Source organism: Vespula vulgaris, chromosome 1 (assembly GCF_905475345.1).
Source record: "Vespula vulgaris chromosome 1, iyVesVulg1.1, whole genome shotgun sequence".
NCBI lineage: Eukaryota > Metazoa > Arthropoda > Insecta > Hymenoptera > Vespidae > Vespula > Vespula vulgaris.
This window is the reverse complement of record NC_066586.1, coordinates 2647501-2667007: the sequence shown is the minus strand read 5'-3', so window position 1 is coordinate 2667007 and position 19507 is coordinate 2647501. Positions and strand designations below refer to the sequence as shown.

General features: G+C 34.9%; 1 protein-coding gene across 7 annotated transcripts in view; it reads left to right on the top strand.

The window, feature by feature from the left end:
* The window catches only part of LOC127069673 (serine/threonine-protein kinase 25), a 96161-nt gene that overhangs the window by 44097 nt on the left and 32557 nt on the right, over positions 1-19507 (top strand). Inside the window, exons 1-3 of one of the 7 annotated variants that reach the window (XM_051006954.1) lie at positions 7489-8254; positions 17236-17450; positions 17550-18195. The exons of 3 other annotated variants lie outside the window; for them this stretch is intronic. In XM_051006954.1, coding sequence (XP_050862911.1) covers positions 17887-18195 — 309 coding nt within the window. In that variant the 5' untranslated portion in view covers positions 7489-8254; positions 17236-17450; positions 17550-17886. Of the gene's footprint in view, positions 1-7488; positions 8255-17235; positions 17451-17549; positions 18196-19507 lie in introns of those variants that run through there. 3 more of the 7 variants (XM_051006965.1, XM_051006944.1, XM_051006975.1) reach the window with 3 other exon arrangements.

Here is a 19507-nt window from a genome sequence, read left to right as displayed (position 1 = left end):
CTTGTATTACGATACATTTAATGGGAAATTTCGAAATCCCTTGAGGGTTCATTGGAAAAACGAGAGACGATGCTGATCGCTTTGATATATATAACGGTAATTCGAATCGTTTGATGTTTCAACGCCTCGATAGAGGATACGTTTTAAGATTGAATAAACGAGTTTCGTCTGTTCCAATAAAATCTTTCTAATGTAATCAACGTAAAACGAATCCTTTTGATTTTATATTCGTTATTCAAATTTAGGAATGATTTCAATGCGATATCGGTTTAATAATTGTATCGTGAATCAACACGATGATTTTTCCTTTGATAACATCGACCTACGAGGTAATTCGATCCACGAATCATCGAACTCGTTATGATTTTCCTTGACAGTTCTCGAAATTTGTGTGATTGCAGTACACCGGTTAGATGAAGTTTGCTGTTCAAAGTAAATAACAGTTTCGCAGCGATAGTAATTGTCGCCTCGTGACGTTTCCCACGTAAATCTCGATCCAACAGAGGACAACCAAATTCGGTTAAATCGAAGCATAGTGTTTGCAGAAGAAATTAATCCGTTGGTTAAATTCATCTCCGGTGAAACACGTTACTCGCATTCGATCGAGCCGATCGAAGCTCTTTCTACAAATCGTATCCGTCTATTAATGGTGGTGTATGTTGACAACCCTTAAGAACGAAATATTGTAAATAAATAATCGATATCAAAAGTAATATTTAAAAATGAAAAGAAATTTCTAAGGAAAAAAAGAAGAAACCAAAAAAGAAGGAGAAGAAACAGAACAAATATTTCACTTATCTATTCTACGATATAATATATTCCGTAATAGATGCAAAAATAGTCGCGATTTCAACGCGTCGAGTGAAGTGATAAGAACAGCGATTATTTTTGCATCTATTGTAGAATATATTATATTGTAGAATAGACAAATGAAATATTTATTCTTCTTCTTCTTTCATTTTTTTTTCTCTTTTTGTTTTTTTTTCTCTTAGAAATTCCAATTGATTTTTTAATATTATTTCTGATATCAATAATAATAATAATAATAATATAATGTCCGATTTGAAACGCGTTACGACATCGGTGAACACCGTGTACACCAGGTTGACCTCGTCAAATGTCGAAGTGACATTTGAAAGGAACGAACGCTCGCTGGTACAGTCTTTAATACTCTAACTGCTCTCTAGACGCACACTGTCTCATAATATTATTTTCTCTTCGTTCGAAGCTCGCGTGTCATAAAATATCAAAATCGACCTCTGTGCTTTCTGGGAAGAAAATCTTGTTGTTCCGATTTCGAAGAAATATTAAATCGACGACTACATACGATTAGAGAAAACGATGCGATAAATTATATTCGTAATATATGAATGATACATAGACGGAAAGTCCGTAAATTTCAATAATTTTGGCTTGAATATAGGAACTTCCCTTTTCGTTAAAGATACGACGGAGCTTTTTGGCACGAGAAAGAATTTGAATTTACGACGATCGTAAGAGGGCAAAACTTATTTAGAGGTTGACTTTCGTAGGTCAATATATATAGTATGCAGTTACCGAGTAGGTAAGTTACCACGGCTCATCGATTTTTAATGATTTTAAAATTAATAAAATTTCTCAAGGTTTATACTACCTTATAAGTTTTTTGAATATCCTCCAAAATATTCATTGACAAAATATGCGATTTTTGAGGTATCTATTAAAATCAATATATTTCTTTGCAAAATGTAGATATTTTCACGTTATTCCTTTCTTTTTTTCATTTTTATTTTATTTTATTTTATTTTATTTTATTTTATTGTGAAATATGTAGGTAGTTTCAAGTGAAATATAAAATGAAGCAAAATGTCACTATATGTGTTTAAATTATATTAAAAATGGAGAGACGATATATCGGTTCAATATATTTTTCGGAGAACCTAAATAAGGTCGATATGTCGGTTCTGAAGTGATAAAGGGATTGAGAATATTTTTATAAGAAAAAAAAAATATATATATATATTTATGTTTTCGAAAATAATTATAATAAAATAACAATAAATTCTCTTGTAATTTTTTTCCATATAAAATTTATCCATATAATTAAAGATTGATTCAATAGAATCAATATAGTATAATAATCGAATATCTCAAAGAGATCATCAAGTAAAATCTTAGTAATCTCAAAATAAAACAATTCTCAAGATATTTTTACTCAACATTTGTTTCTTTATTTCTCGAAGACTAAAATAATAAATTTCGTTTATTCGGTCTAGACAATTGGGTCAAAGAAATACACAAAGGAGTTAGCTGATAAATATATAGGTATTTCTGACGCAGACGATAAGACAAGTATACACACATACACATACATACACGCATATCGATCGATTATACGACGTATTACGAGGATCATGTCACCCCCTTGGTGGCATCGAGTCTCACACATTGCACCTCTTTTTTCATCGTCTTTAAATTGTCTCTTCGTATAAACACACTTATACGTAACAACAACAACAACAACAACACAATACCACGTACCAATGACTATAAATATATATATATATATATATACGTATATATATAAGTCTTTATATTAACCCGTTATAACTGTGTTCGTACGCAGCTCGTACGATCATAGAGAAAGACTTAGAGACTAGGCTAGATCATGTTAGTGTGCCGCAGGTAGAAACGTACGCGCTTGGACGCGCGTATTCGCTCGATTACTCGTGTTAGTGCGCTACGACCGAGCCTCTCTCGTGATATCTCGGCGCCTTTCACTCGGCCATAACTCGCGCCATTGTGCAGGCACGCTTGTGCAACGATATTCTGGAGTATTGCAAAATGCATGTAAAATACACACGTGTGTATACATCTATATACATATATATATATATACACGTATGTATATATACGTACGTACGTATGCATGTATACGTTAGGATATGTACGTATATATGGAAGTCATTACTGCTTGAATGCTTTTTTTTTGTTCTCTTTCTTCTATTTTCTATTCTCTTTTTTTTCATTTCTTTATCTTTCTCCTTCTCTATTTTTGTGTCTGTTTATTTCTCTATCTTTCTTTCTCTCTTTCTTTCTTTCTTTCTTTCTTTCTTTCTCTCTGTCTCTCTCTCTCTTTTGTTGTTGATTTCCAAACAACGAGTCAAAATTTGTCGAGACACCCGTTACATAGTCGACGTCGTCTGGCGAGTGTCGTTGACCGACTCTACTCTTCTCGACTATGCATATCTCTTACGGCACAATCGAGAACGTATTTCCTCGATCGATTTTTTTCTTCAAAAAAAAAAAGAAAGAAAGAAAGAAGAAAAAAAAGGAAAAGAGAGGAGAAAAAAAAACGTCGATCGTGTCCGTCAATTTTCTCGTTTACAAGCGCCACGATATTTCTGTTATTTCGTAAGAAACCTTTAGAACGCGGCGAAGCTTTTGGACCTTTAGAATATCAAAATATCTTCTCGGTTTTTCATTTGAAATTCATTGCATATACGCGTAGTTATACGGGTATATCGTTAAAATTTAATAGTCGGATGACACTCGCACAGTTTTGATTCATGTGTGTTGTAGCGCGCGTTATTACGTTCTACATGGGAGCTACGTTTTAGGTAGGACAAAGGTAAGTACTTACTTACTTGGACTACTCCGTAGTCCGGAGAGAGAGAAGTAAGAGGGTGTGTGGGTGAGGAGGAGAGATAGAAGGAGGGAGAATATGGGAGAAGAAGGATGCTACTACGACTTTTGGTCTCTAGAAGTCGCGTCGTGTCTGCTCGTAAAAGTTCTCGCCCTGCGGGAAACGGTTCGGTGTACTTACTTTGGAGTTTCACCTCGGGAAATGATTTAACTTTACAAGCTATTATAGACAACCGTGGGATTTATTGTTTCGTCGCGTCGTTAATCACAGTTTCTCTCTTTCTCTTTCTCTATCTTTCTCTCTTTCTCTCGTTCATTCTCAAAGTTTCCCTCTTGTTGTTGTTGATTCTCTTTCAGCCTCGAAAAGTACGACGAGGGATGTCGAAGGGAAACGAACCAACGAACGAATCAACGTCGGTGAAACCGACGGGAATAAAAAACTTTGACAATAAAAAATACGACGACTAAAAAAAGATATTGAAGGCTCGTTAGCTTAAGAAAAAGATATATCTTTTATTCTCTCTTTCTCATACACATACACACACGCGCGTATACGCAGGAAAAGAGAGAGAGAGAGAGAGAGAGAGAGAAAGACACTTCTTTATTTTCTTCGTTTCTTTTTTGTTTGTTTTATGTTTAGATCGACACAGAGACGGAAGAGAGATATCGTTTCTATCGACTGCTTCGACCACGTTCTCTTCTCGACGAGACTGTCGATAACCCGCTGCGAGGCGAGCTCGTTTATTATTCTCTTTCTCTAAGCGTGTTATCGATTTCACGGTACGTCTCGACACGGCGCGGTCGATCGCTCGAGTTCGATAGCTTCGGTCACGGAGTGTCGATTGCAAAATTCTTCACGGTCCTCGAGTCCCCCAGTTAGTATCCATAGAGCCTACTTAGAGCGCACAAACGCTTAGATTCAACGATCTGGTCCTCCCTACGTTGAGGATTTTGTAATTCGTTTGGAAGTGGAATGGGATGGAATGGGATGGGATGGCAAGGGGTGACAGAGTGGGAGGGGGTCAAATTGGTCACTTTTGCTTGCTTGGTTGGTGGTTGTGTGATCGATTTCGAAAAGGTTTCGAGTTTGAACGAGGATCGTTAGTTGCGGTGTGCGGCTAACGTCAAACTGAATTTACTTGTTTGCTCGCTATCGTGACAAGAATGAAGTATATATATCATTTGAAGGTATATATATATATGTGTGTGTGTATGACGATGTTATATGTACGTTCAAAAATGATTAAAGTATGTGTGTATGTGTGGATTAATGAACAATTTACGAAATTTTAGAATTAAAAAGAAAGTTTTCTTATTTCTTATATCTTATTACAAACTTTGAATACTTTAAATGGAAAGTTCTTCGAAATCAGATTTCACTTGGGATCTCCAAATGCTTAATCCGTCTCTCGGTAGAAACTCCATTATCTAGACGATCGTGATGAAAGGGGGAGAAGGAGAGAGAGAGGGAGAGAATAAGAGAGAAAGAGAGAAAGAGAATTCATTTCTGTCGGAGCACCTTTTTCGTTTCGATTAAAATCAAATATTATTATAAAACTGGAAGGGGAAGTTTCTCGATGAGACAAGAAAATCCATTTCGCCGATCGTGCTGACGATAAATGAATGTATGTAACACGAATATATTTTTCCAATTAGCTCACACATTAACTGTGTATATATATAATATTTTTTTTTCTTTTCTTTTATTTCCTTTCTTTGCAAAGACTGAGCTTGTATGTTATACAGATCATAAAAATATTGTTTGGAGAAAAGAACGCTAAACGTGATTCATCTTCGGAGGAACGTATTACCAAGAAAAAAAATAATTCCCGTCCGTAATTATGAACGTTGGATCTGTTGGCAATTAAGTACGTAAATGAGAAATGGCTGTGGTCGCTCTAGTTATTAAATCGTGTAATACATTCGCACACGGATTATATTATGTGAAAAGTGAAGGGATCGTGAACGACCTGGGACGAGTGGCTCGGTAAAAGTAAAATAAAGATAGAGACAGAGAGAGAGAGAGAGAGAGAGGAGAAGTATTAATATTTAATTTTTATTCGCTTCCGCGGAAACGAATACGTCTACCGATTTTACGTAATATGAGATCGTTATGCAGGAAACGATATACATTGCCTGTTGGCAAAATAACGAGTTTGATGTTATCGATGTAATTTCATTGTAATTCTTTTTTTCTTTTCCTCTTTTTTTTTTTTTTTAATTTTAATTTTTTAGAATTTTTGTACTTATCTACACAGTGGCTGAGAGATATGTACATATATTTACGATAAACTGTGTCATAATATTTAATCTAAATTTCTTTATAAAGATCTGACAATAATACATACGTATAAAAATACGATATTGTGTTCACGTAGAAACAAATTTTCTCGTATTGTCCCCGTTCTCGCATGATAATTGATATACCGTCATAATACGATTACAATTTTTATCATAATCATTATCATCATCGTCGTTGCCATTATCGTCATTGTTGTCTTCGTCGTCATCACCATTATCATCGTGGCAATAATAATTACGTGTAACGCATCGACATCGCGGAAAGAAAGTAGCGGTGAAATTGCTTGCTTGTCGGGAGAGTCGATGTTACATATACCATATATAGCATATATTTTAAATTAAGGTAATAAGTAATAAGTTACCAACGTGTATGCGAACGTATATGCACATATATACACACACACACACACACATATGCGTGTTTATAGAATGTATAGAAACATAAACATGTATAGACACATAGAAAGATATAGGAGATAGTAAGAAAGCCAACAGGTATATAGAAAATATCACTAAAATTTAATTAGATCGATCGAAGCAATATTTTTCTTTATTTATCTGAATTTATTTTATTTTATTTATTTTGTCATTTTATTTTTTTTTATCTTTATATATATATATATATATATATATATATATCTTTATTTATTTATATTATTATTTTATTTTATTTATCTGAAAACATCGTTAGAAAATTTCGAATAATTCGTTCAAAGTTATTCTAATGCTTATATAATGGAAACGTGTACAAGTCGAACGTGCACGAGTTCTAAAAAGAAATTTGTCTTATCGCGAATGATCAAGCATTATCATCGACGTAACGTAGCATCCAGTATTATCGAAGACCGTGTAATTTCGTAATCATTGTCATCGTCGTGCTGACCAAGGATCCGTAAGATCCGAAGTGGGATCTTTCAACCTTTTCAAGGACTCGTAGGAGGAGCTTGCTTCTTCTCCGTCTAACGGGTGTTTCCTCTTATAACTGATTTCTCCAAGTGCGTAATAAGTATTCGATAGAAATTCATCGAAGTATATGTTTATATACGTATAGACGTATATACGTAAATGTATGTACATATATATATATAAATATCTCTTTCTCTATATCTACGTACGATATTTAGCGAGCGGCGCAGATTCGAAGAAGACTTCAACGATGGAACCTCGATCCATTTATAGCACCGAAACGCGGTTCAGAGAATACTTGCGTGCAGCCTGGTAATCCTAATTTCTAAATCTATTCAAATCGAAGATTACTCCGGTACCGATATATATATATATAAGATATCTTTCTTATATCATTTATACTTATTTATTCACTTTTTTTCTTATTTACAAATTACCATAACGTATAATTGAACGTACGAATATATCATGCGAATGAATATAGAAAAATACCGAAAAGAAAAGCGATCGATTTATCTCGAGTATTTAAGAAAATCATAACACATTCTTTTTTTTTTTAATTTACAAATTACCATAACGCGTAATTGAACGTACGAGTATATCATACGTGCGAATGAATGTATAGAAATAATGAAAAGAAATGCAGACGATTTATTCAAATACAAATGTATACAAGATTGTAATAGAATGTTTAAGTATGAATAAGGAACAAAAATAAGTTCGTTCGTTGTATAGTTTCACACGTAAACATATACGCACACGATCATGTACACATATGTATGTATCTTCGAAGAGCATCGCAGCAAGGACGAATCATTCGTATGGTGGGCGTGCTAGACGTCGGAGGTTTCTTACAGAGAAACGATCGTACTATAACGGGTGTCCTTTTCTTGGCGAGCATCAAACGAGTAATCCACTCTCGCGTTATCCCTACTCCTTTAGCAACGAGCGACGGACAACTCTCCCGCGGCTTTCTTCGCGCGGCTGCACCGCGTGTCAGTTCGAAGGCAACCGCGGACAATAACCGACACTCGGAGCGAACTTCTCTAACGAAACGTTGCCTATTACTATTACCTTTTCTATTTGTATTATTATTGTTATTCTTATTTTTCTTTTTTCCTTTTGTTCTTCTCGCGTGTGCTTATGTGCGTCGATAAACCGATAATAACATATTACGAAACACTGTAGCGATATATTAAAATAGTTGTTAATCTTACACGCGAGAGTTTGAAAAAAAAAAGAAATAAGGAAGAAGAGAAAAAAGAAGAAAAGAAAAAGATAAGCGATTAAAACGAACGTCGAAGTGTAAAGTGTACGGGATAAAAAAAGAAAAGAAAAAAGATATTGGAAGAGAAAGAAGAAAGGATACTAAAGGGAAATAATTAAGTGTCGTGTTTGAAAGAAAGGGTGTCGAATAACAACGGTAAATTTTCTAACGAGAGAGCCAGAGTAAAAGAGAGAGAGAGAGAGAGAGAGAAAGGAAGAAATGTTCGTTCGATATCAGAATGTCGAACGCAAAAGCAGCGTATACGGATACACTACGTTGGTGCACGCGTTACGCTTATAAAACATATGTTATCGCACCGGACGTTCGGCCTGCTTCCTAAGCTGAACTCGATCACCGTTTTCTACTAGCCCGCTTATTTTTATTATTTTTCTAATTTTTTTCTTCTTCTTCTTCATTTTTTTCTTGTATATATCGATCAACGGGTCAGTTATATTATTTTTCGCAAAAAAGAAAAAGGGAAGTAAAAAAAGAAGAAGATGATCCTGCTTTAAAGAGTTCAAATTCTCAAAAGAAATCTCTCTCTCTCTCTCTCTCTATCTATCTATCTATCTCTTTCTCTTTTTATCTATCTATTCGTCAATCTCTCTTTTTATTTTCATCGAAGAAATAGAATTTAAAGGACGAGCGTACAATTTTTAGAAAGAAGAATATAGATTATCTGGATTAAAAAGTTTCAAGATTGTTTAAAGGGCTTTAAAAGTTTTTCAAAAGTATCGATCATTTATCGATCAAACTTGCTCGCTCGTTCGCTTGCTCGAGTATTAACGTTATCCCGACCGAACGTTTTTAAATAGACAATATGTAGTAAATAAGTAAGTAAGTAAGTAAGTAAGTAAGGTAGTGTGTTTTCGGGCACGCTAGGTTTATTTTCCTATGGCGGGGCTATATTATCTAGAGCATAAAATGGGTAACGTGCGGCGCGCGGGCGAAGCGAAGTGGGTGGGGGTGGGTAAGGGGCAAGTCGGGGAGAAAGGGGGAAGTTAGGGGCACGGCTAGGAACGTCGTGGTCGAGTGCTGGAATAAGGTGGCTACTCGAAATAATTATTCTTCCGATCCGAGAGTATCCGATCTCTTTTTTTTTTTTTTTTTTGATATTCTCTCTCTCTTTTTTTATTATTTTTCTCTTTCTCTTCGAAAGAGAAAGAAGATTCTTCTTTCGTCGTACGAAAAAGAAAAGAAGGAGAAATAAAAAAACAAAAAACAAAAAAGTAACTTAAAATCTAATGGATCGACCTCAATCTTTCTTTCGTTTCATTATCCCGTCGCGATATATTACGTAGTAGTAAGAGACAGAGTGCTTGGCAAATAGATTCAGACTTTTCAAAATCGTTGAAAAAGATCGAAGTGAAACGAGCGAAAGTGATAGTTACTCAATCCGACTTTTAGTTCGTACTTCATAAACGAAAAAAATGTTCTTCGAGGAGAACGATTAATTAGGAAAGCGTACTGGTAATACTCATCAACGATATTTCCTTTTTCTTTCTTTTTGGATTTTACCTCTCTGGGTAGACTCGATAAAGCGATAAATTTCGATGGAACTTAGAGATTTAAAAAAGAGAGAAAAGAGAGAGAGATTATCGAGACGAAGGATTTACGAGCCAAGGTCGACGTACTCTGCACGGCTATTTCATTGATCCTCTTAAAAGTAAAAAGAAAAAAAAAGAAAAGAAAAGAAGGAAATCATTCATTTGCCAACCGATCGAAAGATCATATTAACCGTAAAAATCCGTAACGATAAAACCGCAGTTGAAAATATTCCCACGTAGTAAAAAGTTATTTTTCCTCTCTCTCCTTTCTTCCTGTGAAATTCCAAAAGAAAAATATTATCACGTCGAGCGTGGTAATATCGATCAGTTAACTATTTGCAAATCCGCATTGATCGGAATTCTTCGATCGAGATGACTTTTTTATTGGTTAAAGAAAAATGTCGGAGCAAGAAAAATGTATTCGTACAATGTTGATTTAGATCTATTGATCGAAAGAATCGAAAGCGTAAGATTTCGAAGGAACGATTCGTTGTCGTACGTGTCGTAGGATAATAATAATAATAATAACAATGTTAAACAACAAATAAAAAGGGGAAAGAAAAGAACAGAAAAGATCGATATACGTTTCGATCATTTCCATTGAATCGCACGAGAAGAGAAACGAGTTCTCTTGGCGGCGATTCGCGTTATCGCAGCGTATCCATCGTCGAGCTCTCAAGGGAGGAAGGGAGAGAGGAAAGGAGAGAGGAAAGGAGAGAGGAAAGAAGTGAGGAGGAGAGGAGAGGAGAGGAAAGGAGAGGAGAATGTTAGGCGAGGTGAGGCGAGGTGAGGAGAAGCCTTTTGCCTTCTTATCCGTGCTCCTTCACTTTCACTGGCCGCCACTCTGCGGAAAGGGAAAAGAGATCGGACCAGACTGCAACGCGTTATATAAATTAGACATTTCGCGAAATCTTACCTCAGTGGTTTTCAAACTGTAGGGTTGCTTTCTAAACAGAGGGTTGCGAGATCCATTGTAAAGAGAGAGATATACACCGTGATGTATTTATATACTTAATGGGTTATTCACGCACACGATATGAACTTGCATGTGTGTTTTGGATGTGTGTATGTATACACGTGTATATTGTAAGAGTTATTTAGGTAATATTTATATATTAATAAATGTATCGTGAAAAATTAGTATTTATATATATTAATAAATGTATCATGAAAGATACATTGCGTGATATATTAATATGTACTAATTGGTTACTTACACGATTCGAAAGAAAAAGAATATACTAGAGAACGTTAGATACTTGTTCTCTTGTTTGTTTCTTCATTCTTTTTCTTTCTCTTTTTTCTTTTTTCTTTTTGCTCTTTTTCACGAAATATTTTTATTCGTAAAAAATTAAAAATTAGAGATCGACGAGAGTCGTCATTTTTTAAATCGACGCGAAATAAAGTGAAAAGTAATATTTATCGTAAATAAATAACTCTTTAGAAATCTATGAAAACCCCTGTTATAGTTCGTATACTCGTATGAGTCCATCCTATTCGTTTTTCTATTTCAAACGTGACACGTTAGATAACTCGGAGCACTTATTAGAAACAAAGAAAATAAAAAAAAAAGAAAAATTGTATCTAAAAACAGCTTTAAACTTTTCGAACCCAGACGAGACTTGTTCTTTTAGTTTTTTCTTCCCTCATTTTTTTTTTTTACTTTACTTTTTTTTTCATAAAATGATAAAAACATCGCTACTGAAGAAGCATAAAAGCTGCTATACATATATATATACATATATATATATATATATATGTATATGTATATGTACATATACTTTCCGAGAGCGTTTTCTCGAGCGAAAGTCACTGACCGATATACTTCTTCGTTTTTTTTTCTGTTCTTTTCCTTCTTTTCCTTATTTTTTTATTTTCTTTTTTTCTTATCTCACCGTAATGCAGTCATGACGGTTGTTATACATATGCGTTCAGGAGCATACACACCCATAGGAACATGAACACGACGCAGACACGTTAGCTAGCAGCACGTCCAGCTTTTGTGCATGCATTTCTTGCGGTCTATTAGCACGTTTCCTGGCATACCCGACAAATCTAGTTCAAAGATAGAAAAGTCACGCGTGAAAATTTTTATTTACGAAGGAAGAGTAGTAGACTCCGCTAGATAATAATAGACATACGACGTAAAACAAAAAACAAAACAAACAAACAAACAAACAAACGAAACCAAAAAAGAATTCAACTAAACTGAAACAAAATTGAGATCAATTAAGTCCTTGTACGGTGTTCGTAGCTTTTTATACATTTTTTTCCCCTTTTTCTCTTTCTTTCAATTTCGTCGGAAGTTCGCTTGACCCTTCAAGAAAGAGGGAAAAGAAGAAAAAAGAAAAGAGAAAAAATGAAAAAGAAAAGAAAAATAATTAAACTAGCTGTACGCTGTGGTTAAACGTAGGGTTTAACGAGAAACCGTGAGAAAAAAGCTCTCCCAATGGGCTGAAGGAAGAAACGTTAGCCGTAAAAGCGAACGAACGAGCGAGTCCATCGTTAGGAGGTAGGAGGTAGGAGGAGGGGGAGGGAATGGGGTAGTGGGGGAATTGGGAGGGAGAGAGGGAGGAGAGAAACGCGATACCGTTATGCCAAATGGCGTTCGACGTCGCACGAGACGCGTTACTCCTGACCGTTCGTTAATGAAAATGTTGGGTGGCCGGGAAAGGGGGAGGATGTGGAGGGGGGGGGGGTGATGGACGTCGGTTTAAAACGAAGCTCACGAAGGACATAGTTTTTTCTTTCTTTCTTTTTTTTTTTCAAATATACATAGGTCGATTTTCACGTAATTAAAATTTGCGCTAGGAAAAAGAAAAATAAGAAATCAAAAAGAAAAGAAAGAAAGAAAGAAGTCCGATAAACTTCTTAGTACTGAAATATTCTTTTTCACCGTTTATTTATTTATTTATTTATTTATTTATTTATTTATTTATTTATTTATTTCTGTATTTTCGAATTTATTCAATAGGATTAGAAGAACACAGAATCCTGGTTGTACGTTGTACAATTTACGTCGAACACCGAAACGAGTTTTAAGCTGTATTTCGGAGTCGCGTGTGTAGGTGCATGTGCGTGTGCCTGTTATTTTTTTTACCTCCTTTCCAGAGATATCTCGTGGTAGGTTGAAGCATTCGTGGATGAGCGTGTGTAAGCACGATTAAGGGGATTACGCCGGCAACGCGTCGTTTCCGAGCACTGGAAGGACGTAATACGAAGGCAAACGCCATAGATAAGTGTCTTCTTCATGCACGCTCCCAGATCGTGAAAGCTCCTCTTCTCTTCTCTTCTCTTCTCTTCTCTTCTTTTCTCTTCTCTTTTCTATTTTACTCTTTCCTACTCGTTTTCTGTTTCTTTCTTCTTTTTTCTTTTTCGTCTTTTTTTTCTGTTGATTTTTTTACTTTTATTTTATTTTATTTTATTTTTTTTTCTTTTCTTTTCTTTTCCTTCTTTTTCTTGCGAGAATGAAGAAGCCATGGCGCGCGGAAAAAAACCGGCAAAAATCTGGCGTAACCAACGTTCTTCTAAACCGACGTTTCTCCACGCTTGAAATCCAGCCGTCTAACTTCAACGCGTTGTTTCATTCTTCTTTCTTTCTATCTTTCCCTTTTCTCTCTTTTTCTTTCTCTCTTTCTCTCTTTCTCTCTCTCTCTCGTTTCAGATTTTTTCCGCGATATTAAAAAGCGCTCTCATTCGAGTTTTTCCCGTAGAACGTTTGTATTGCACGAAGAGAAGCTTTATTTTCGCGATGATACGTAACAGTTTTTCTTTCATTCGAAAATCACATGAAAGAGACACAGAGAGAGAGAGAGAGAGAGAGAGAGAGAGATTTGGTATATTCTTTTTTCCAAAATATTTAGTGCGCTAATATCGAATTCATGCATCTCGAACTAGGAGATTGAATTTCGTCAATTTCGTCAATTTCGTCAATTTTTCTTTTTACTTTTTCTCTTTTTTTTTTCTTTCTTTTTTTTTATGTATACGTATATATGTATAAAAATATATATATATATATATATATATATATATATATATATATGTGTGTGTGAAATTTACCGAGTGAAAAAGTGAACTATTTTTGCTGATACTAAATTTTAGATTTTTATTTGATTTTTCCTCTTTTAATTCAATCCTTGCTTTGAGCCGACGTAAATATCATGCAAAAGTTTCAGATGGCTCTTCTTCTTCTTCTTCTTTTTTTTTCTTTTCGAATAAATTTATTTACCGAAACAAAAAAGAAAAATATTGTTTTTGCGCCTTTTTGATTACATAAAAATTGAGATCATAAATATAGGATGGGAATATAGTGCAGCGTTAAAAGTCACTTATGATCCCCATGGCAACTTCGTGTGGTGTATCCTAATAAAGAGGCTCTTTCGTATATCCGTTTACGCGTCACGATTAACAATTAAAGCTCGTCAAAGGCATACCAAACGGTCGTACGAATGTGAGATGGACGCGTATACGTATATACGATACATATGAATGTGTGCGTGTGCGTGTGTATGTATGTTAATGTATGTGGTGTATGTGTATACTTAGGAAAGTAGTTGCATTCGAGTATCGTTGTTCTCCACGTGCACACACAGGTGTTTCTCTATCACGTCCCAATTATTCTCGAACTAACGGACGATACGAGAACGTGATCGACGCGTTGTATTCGAAAAAGAAGAGGAGGAAAGAAAAAGAAAGATAACAAATAGGAAAAAAAATAAAATAAAATCCAAAAAGAAACACTTTTCATTTTCCGATAAAAACGAAGGTTTTTTCCACGATCGCTTTCTCAACGTAAAATTCAATTTCTTGAATAAATTACTTAAGACAATGAAGTCGTTCGAATGGAACTATTCGCACGTGTATTATATTCTTTGAGAATTTTCATTGAAAATTTCGATAGATAGAAAAAGAGAGAGAAAGAGAGAGAGAGGGAGAGAGACCGAGACAGATACAAAGAATCCATATCGTTAAAGGAAATAGCTATTCTTTCGTGATCTCGATAGGAAAAAAACGTTAATTCGAGGCACGCACAGTCGAATTACAAGTCTACTCTCATAAACGTAACGCATCGTTTTCCTTTTGTGTTTTAAAACACGTACGTTCCCACGTTTTCGCTGTACGTTGTAAGGACAAAAGGCCAGATTTCTCGTTTGCGAATGAAAACGAAAGTTACTTATAAAGTGAACGGATTACCAAATAGGTACTAGTCGATTTATGTACATATCGTTATCACTCTTCAAGTGGATTCGATTATCGAGTTCGAACTCGATTCGATCTCAGAAAAAACAAAAAGAAGAAAACAGAGAAAGAAAAAGGGAAGAAAAACGAGAGAAGAGAAATAATCGTCAATTCGAGATGATCGATGATATAGCTCCCTTTAATATCAAGATCACCGACATGTTTTTGTGCGATTGTAATACATCTTTCAGGATCGATAGTAAAGCGAAACTCGATCTTTTCTACGACGTTGTTACGCGTATTTCCGGCGGAAACTGTCACCCTGAAAATTATTCGAGCGTGATCCATCGTTCGCGCGATCGATAGGAACTGATCGATTGGTTTCAAGACGTCGATCTCTTTCTCTATGTTGTGCGTGTGTATTGTTGTGTGTGTGTCGATCTATCGAAACTTTCGAATTTACTCCAAACGAATTAAATCATAATTACCTAATATTTAATCAGACATCGAAATTCAATCAAATTGGATATTATCACTTCGATAGATTTCATTATGTATATCGAACGAAAAAATACTAACGTAAGAAAGAAAAAGAAAAAAAATTAAAAAAGAAACGATGATCGATCGAGTTGACTGGATCAAGTGCGGTGATTCGTTTTTCGATGAATATTCATGGATTCGCGAATATGTCCTCTTTTAATACAAATTCAAATTTACATTATCGATCGATCGAGTAGTCCTACTTGATCGCATCTTAACAGCGATTTTTGCGATCTTCAACTTTGGCTCTGTCTCTCTCTCTCTCTCTTGCTATTATTATAGATTTTTTGCTGACGATTGTCGATTCTATCGTCATATAGTCGTAGTCAATTGATATTCCATTCGCATTTTATCACCGTCGTCGTCGTTAACACCGATGAAAGAATTGACCCTTCCGCTTGACCTAGATCATTATCTCTATCGATTTCCCTATTTTTAACGGACAACGACAGCCTGTCACGCCAATGAACTTGTACCTGTGAAGAAAGAAAAGGAAAAAAAAAACAAAAACGAACTATATTTATCGAACATTATTTTCGTAAATAGCGTGCGTTAACGAGAGTTTTAGATATTTCTCGATGATTTGTTTTCTTTTCTTTTCTTTTTTCAAGTAATTTCGATCAATCCTTTATTCCCATCTATGCGATCTATTTTTTGTAAGACAGTAGAGGAATCGTGTCATCGCAGCGATCTTAGATTTTTCATTCTTTTTCTTTCCTTCTGTTCTTACTTTTTTTTTTCTCTTTAAGAAGAAAATAAAAAAGAAAGGAAGAGAGAAAAAGAGATAGTGTATGAGAGAAAAAGAGAGAGACAGAGAGAGACAGATGGACAGAGAAAAAGATAGAAAAGAAAAACGGAAAAGCTTACCATTCGGAAGTGATTTTTTTTTCGTGACATAAATTCTTCCCTTGCTCGCACCATCGCACATCGTCCTACCGCTTGCTTTGATTCTCTCTTTCTCTCTCTCTCTCTCTCTCTCTCTCTCTTTCTCTCTCTCCCTTTTCTTTCTCTTTCTTTTTCTTTCTTTTTTCTTCCTCCTACTTTTTACGTTCTCTACCTTTTTTGTCTGGACTTTTTGAATTCGCGAAGCAGCAACCGCGCACGGTTTAGACTCGCTTTGTATTCTCCAGGTAAATTACTTGGATGAGAATAATAAGGGTAGTAGAGTAGTAGTAGCAAAGTAGTGTATACGACAAAGAAAGAAAAAAGAAATATGAAAAGCTTTTCTTCGTTTAGCAACGATTTCTTCTTTCGGTATTTTTTCGTCTTCGCTTTCGACGTTTTATTTTTTTTCTTAGCTAACCTCGATTTTCCTGCGATTATAATATTATTTAAAAACGGGATAGAGGGGGAAAGGGGTGAAAGTTCTTGCAAAAAAAAAAAAAAAAGAAAAAACGATTGTTCTTAATATTCGTGTTTATAAACGAGAGGCTTGATAGTTCGAAAAGAATTTTTACGAGGAGAATTTCAAACGAATTTACGAAATAAGCGTGGTGGTGGCTTTGAATTCGTTATGAATTTTTTTTCTCTCTTTTTTTTTATCCTCACATAGTAAAAGGCGAATTGATTGCTCTAGTACAAAACGCGTTTTTCATTAATCTCTTTTCACCGATCGTACGGGAATACGATTTGCAAGTCTAAAGGCATAGTCAAGTAACATCTCTGGCTATCTCGAAAACTCGATAATTAACATTTTACATTGACAGATATATTTAGATATATTCTTTTCGTCCGATTAGAAAATATTTTCGAATGTGTAAACTCCGTCGTTTATAAAATTCCGTCGTCTCGTTAGGATTAAAAAGTTTCCAAGATAATTTTATATTTCTTGTTTCACACGTACCTATTTCATCGGTCTTTCCGTTCTATTAGCTTATCAAACATTAGATGTAACATTGATGGCAACGTCTGGACGACGACGATGACGATGACGACGTGTTCGTCTAATTAACGATGTTTCCTCAACGTATAGAAAGAACGATTATCGCGTGAACGTGTTTACCAAAGACAAGAAAAGAAAGTACACAAGTAGTGAGCATGCGAACGAGCGAGCGAATGAACGAGTGAATGAACGAGTAAATGAAAAGGTGAAACGAAAAAATAATTTTTTAAATTAAAAAGAAACGAACGAACGAACGATCAGATATGAAATTTATAAAAGATGCTTTTTTAATGGACAAATTTAGTTGGCGTTGCATTCGTTTCTGATGCGAATCAAATGATCGGGATTTCAAAGGACAAAGTAAGACATGCGTCGAGAAAGGACGACGATAAGGATCAATTGGATCGTAATCATCGGCAAGAATATCAGCAAATTCAACAATATCGAGGGAAGGAAATAGCGACTTAACCATCGTCATTTTTTCCTTCCTTCCATCCATATCTATACCATTCATCCCCTTCATTTTCTTCCACGTTGAATGAAGGAAGAGATAGGAAGACGAGAAAAAAATCGTGCTTAAAGAAAAAACAAAGAAAAATAGAAAGAAAAAAAAAGAAACGAGGGAATAGAAGAAAGAAAATATGAGAAACGGCGGTCAACCGCAACAGACGGCAGTAATGGCGCCACCACATTTGAACGGTTCGGCGCAATTTATATCCGGCGGTTACGTCGGTTATCTTCCTCGACAATCCTGGGGCCAGTTTCAACCCTCTCAACAACAACAGCAACAGCAACATCCGAGAAACGGAGGAAGACCTTTGTCGCATCCACCACCACCTCCGCCACCCTCTAGAAGAGAGAGCCAAAGAGCCTGCGGCAATGGTCCTGCCAATACGAAGAACTCTAATCCGCATTCCAGGGGCGGAACGCATCGCAGTACCACCCCTTCGGTAAGTCTCTTGCCTCTTGAGCTGCCAACTCGAGGAAACCGGGCCCCTTTTGCTCCTTTTGCCTCTCTTTCCTTTGCCACCTACCACCTGCCCTCCTCCCATCATTTCTCATTCAGTCAGCCTTTTTTTCTTTCATTTTTTCTTTTTTCTTTTTTTTTCTTTCTCTATCTCTCTCTCTCTCTCTCTTTTTTTTCTTTTTTTTTTTTTTTGGTTTCTTTCGTCCTTCTCCTTGTTGAGAACCGTACCTCTTTTATCTCTTTGTAAATCTCGGTGTTATTGTTATTATTATTATTATTATTATTTTTTTCTTTTCCTTTCTCCAGTTTTTTTCTTTCTTTCTTTTCTTCTTCTTGCTCTTTTCAAAGTATTGTCCCTTAACTGTGAACCTCGTCGTTGAATTTTAATGGAATATTTTCTAAAATCGTATATAAGTGAAATTGCTTTTGTTTTATGGAGGATAGTAAATCGTTTAATTAGAAGGACGACGTTATTTCCTTTAAAATGGTGTTTTTTTCATTTCTGTACGAGCGTCCGTTGCGAAGATATAGTTTAGGAAATATTGTTCATTCATAATTCGTAGTACTATACAACACCTGTGCGTAGTCCGTAGTAGCGAAAAATATGAAAGAAGAACGAAATGTTGTCTGTCGCTCGAGGCCCATTCAAGATCGTAATTTCCAAGAATTTATATAGGCCAGTGTATTTTTCCAAGAAATTATGTAGGTCAATGGGTATTTAAAATCTCCACTTATTTACATCGAAATATCTTGGGAATTAAAAATCATAGAGACTTCCAATAAAAAGGGGAGAAAAAAACATTTTAAGACAAAATACTTTTTTTATATCTTTTAACTATATTTCATTAACAAAATGTATAACAATTTGTTATAAACAATTTTGTTTTGTTTTGTTTGAACTCGTAGAAATTTATATGAAGTCAAATTAATGTGGTATCATATAAATGTAATATTATTTATTATATTATTAATTATATTGCTATTTGTTATAAACAATTTCCTTTATAATATCGTTCATAAAAATGTATCTGTATAAGACCAATGTAATGTAGTATATACATAACTGTAAATGTATAGAATGTAATATAAAATTTCTATTCTCGATATACCATTAATAATTTTGATACGAAAATTTGTTATAAATAATTTTCTTTTAAACGAAGCACTTAAACGAATGTTATCATTGTATACGATAAAACTGTACATGATAATAATATAATATACAATCCCCGTTATATTATCTTTATATTATTTAACAATTGTATGACAATTTGTTATAAACAATTTTTCCTTTT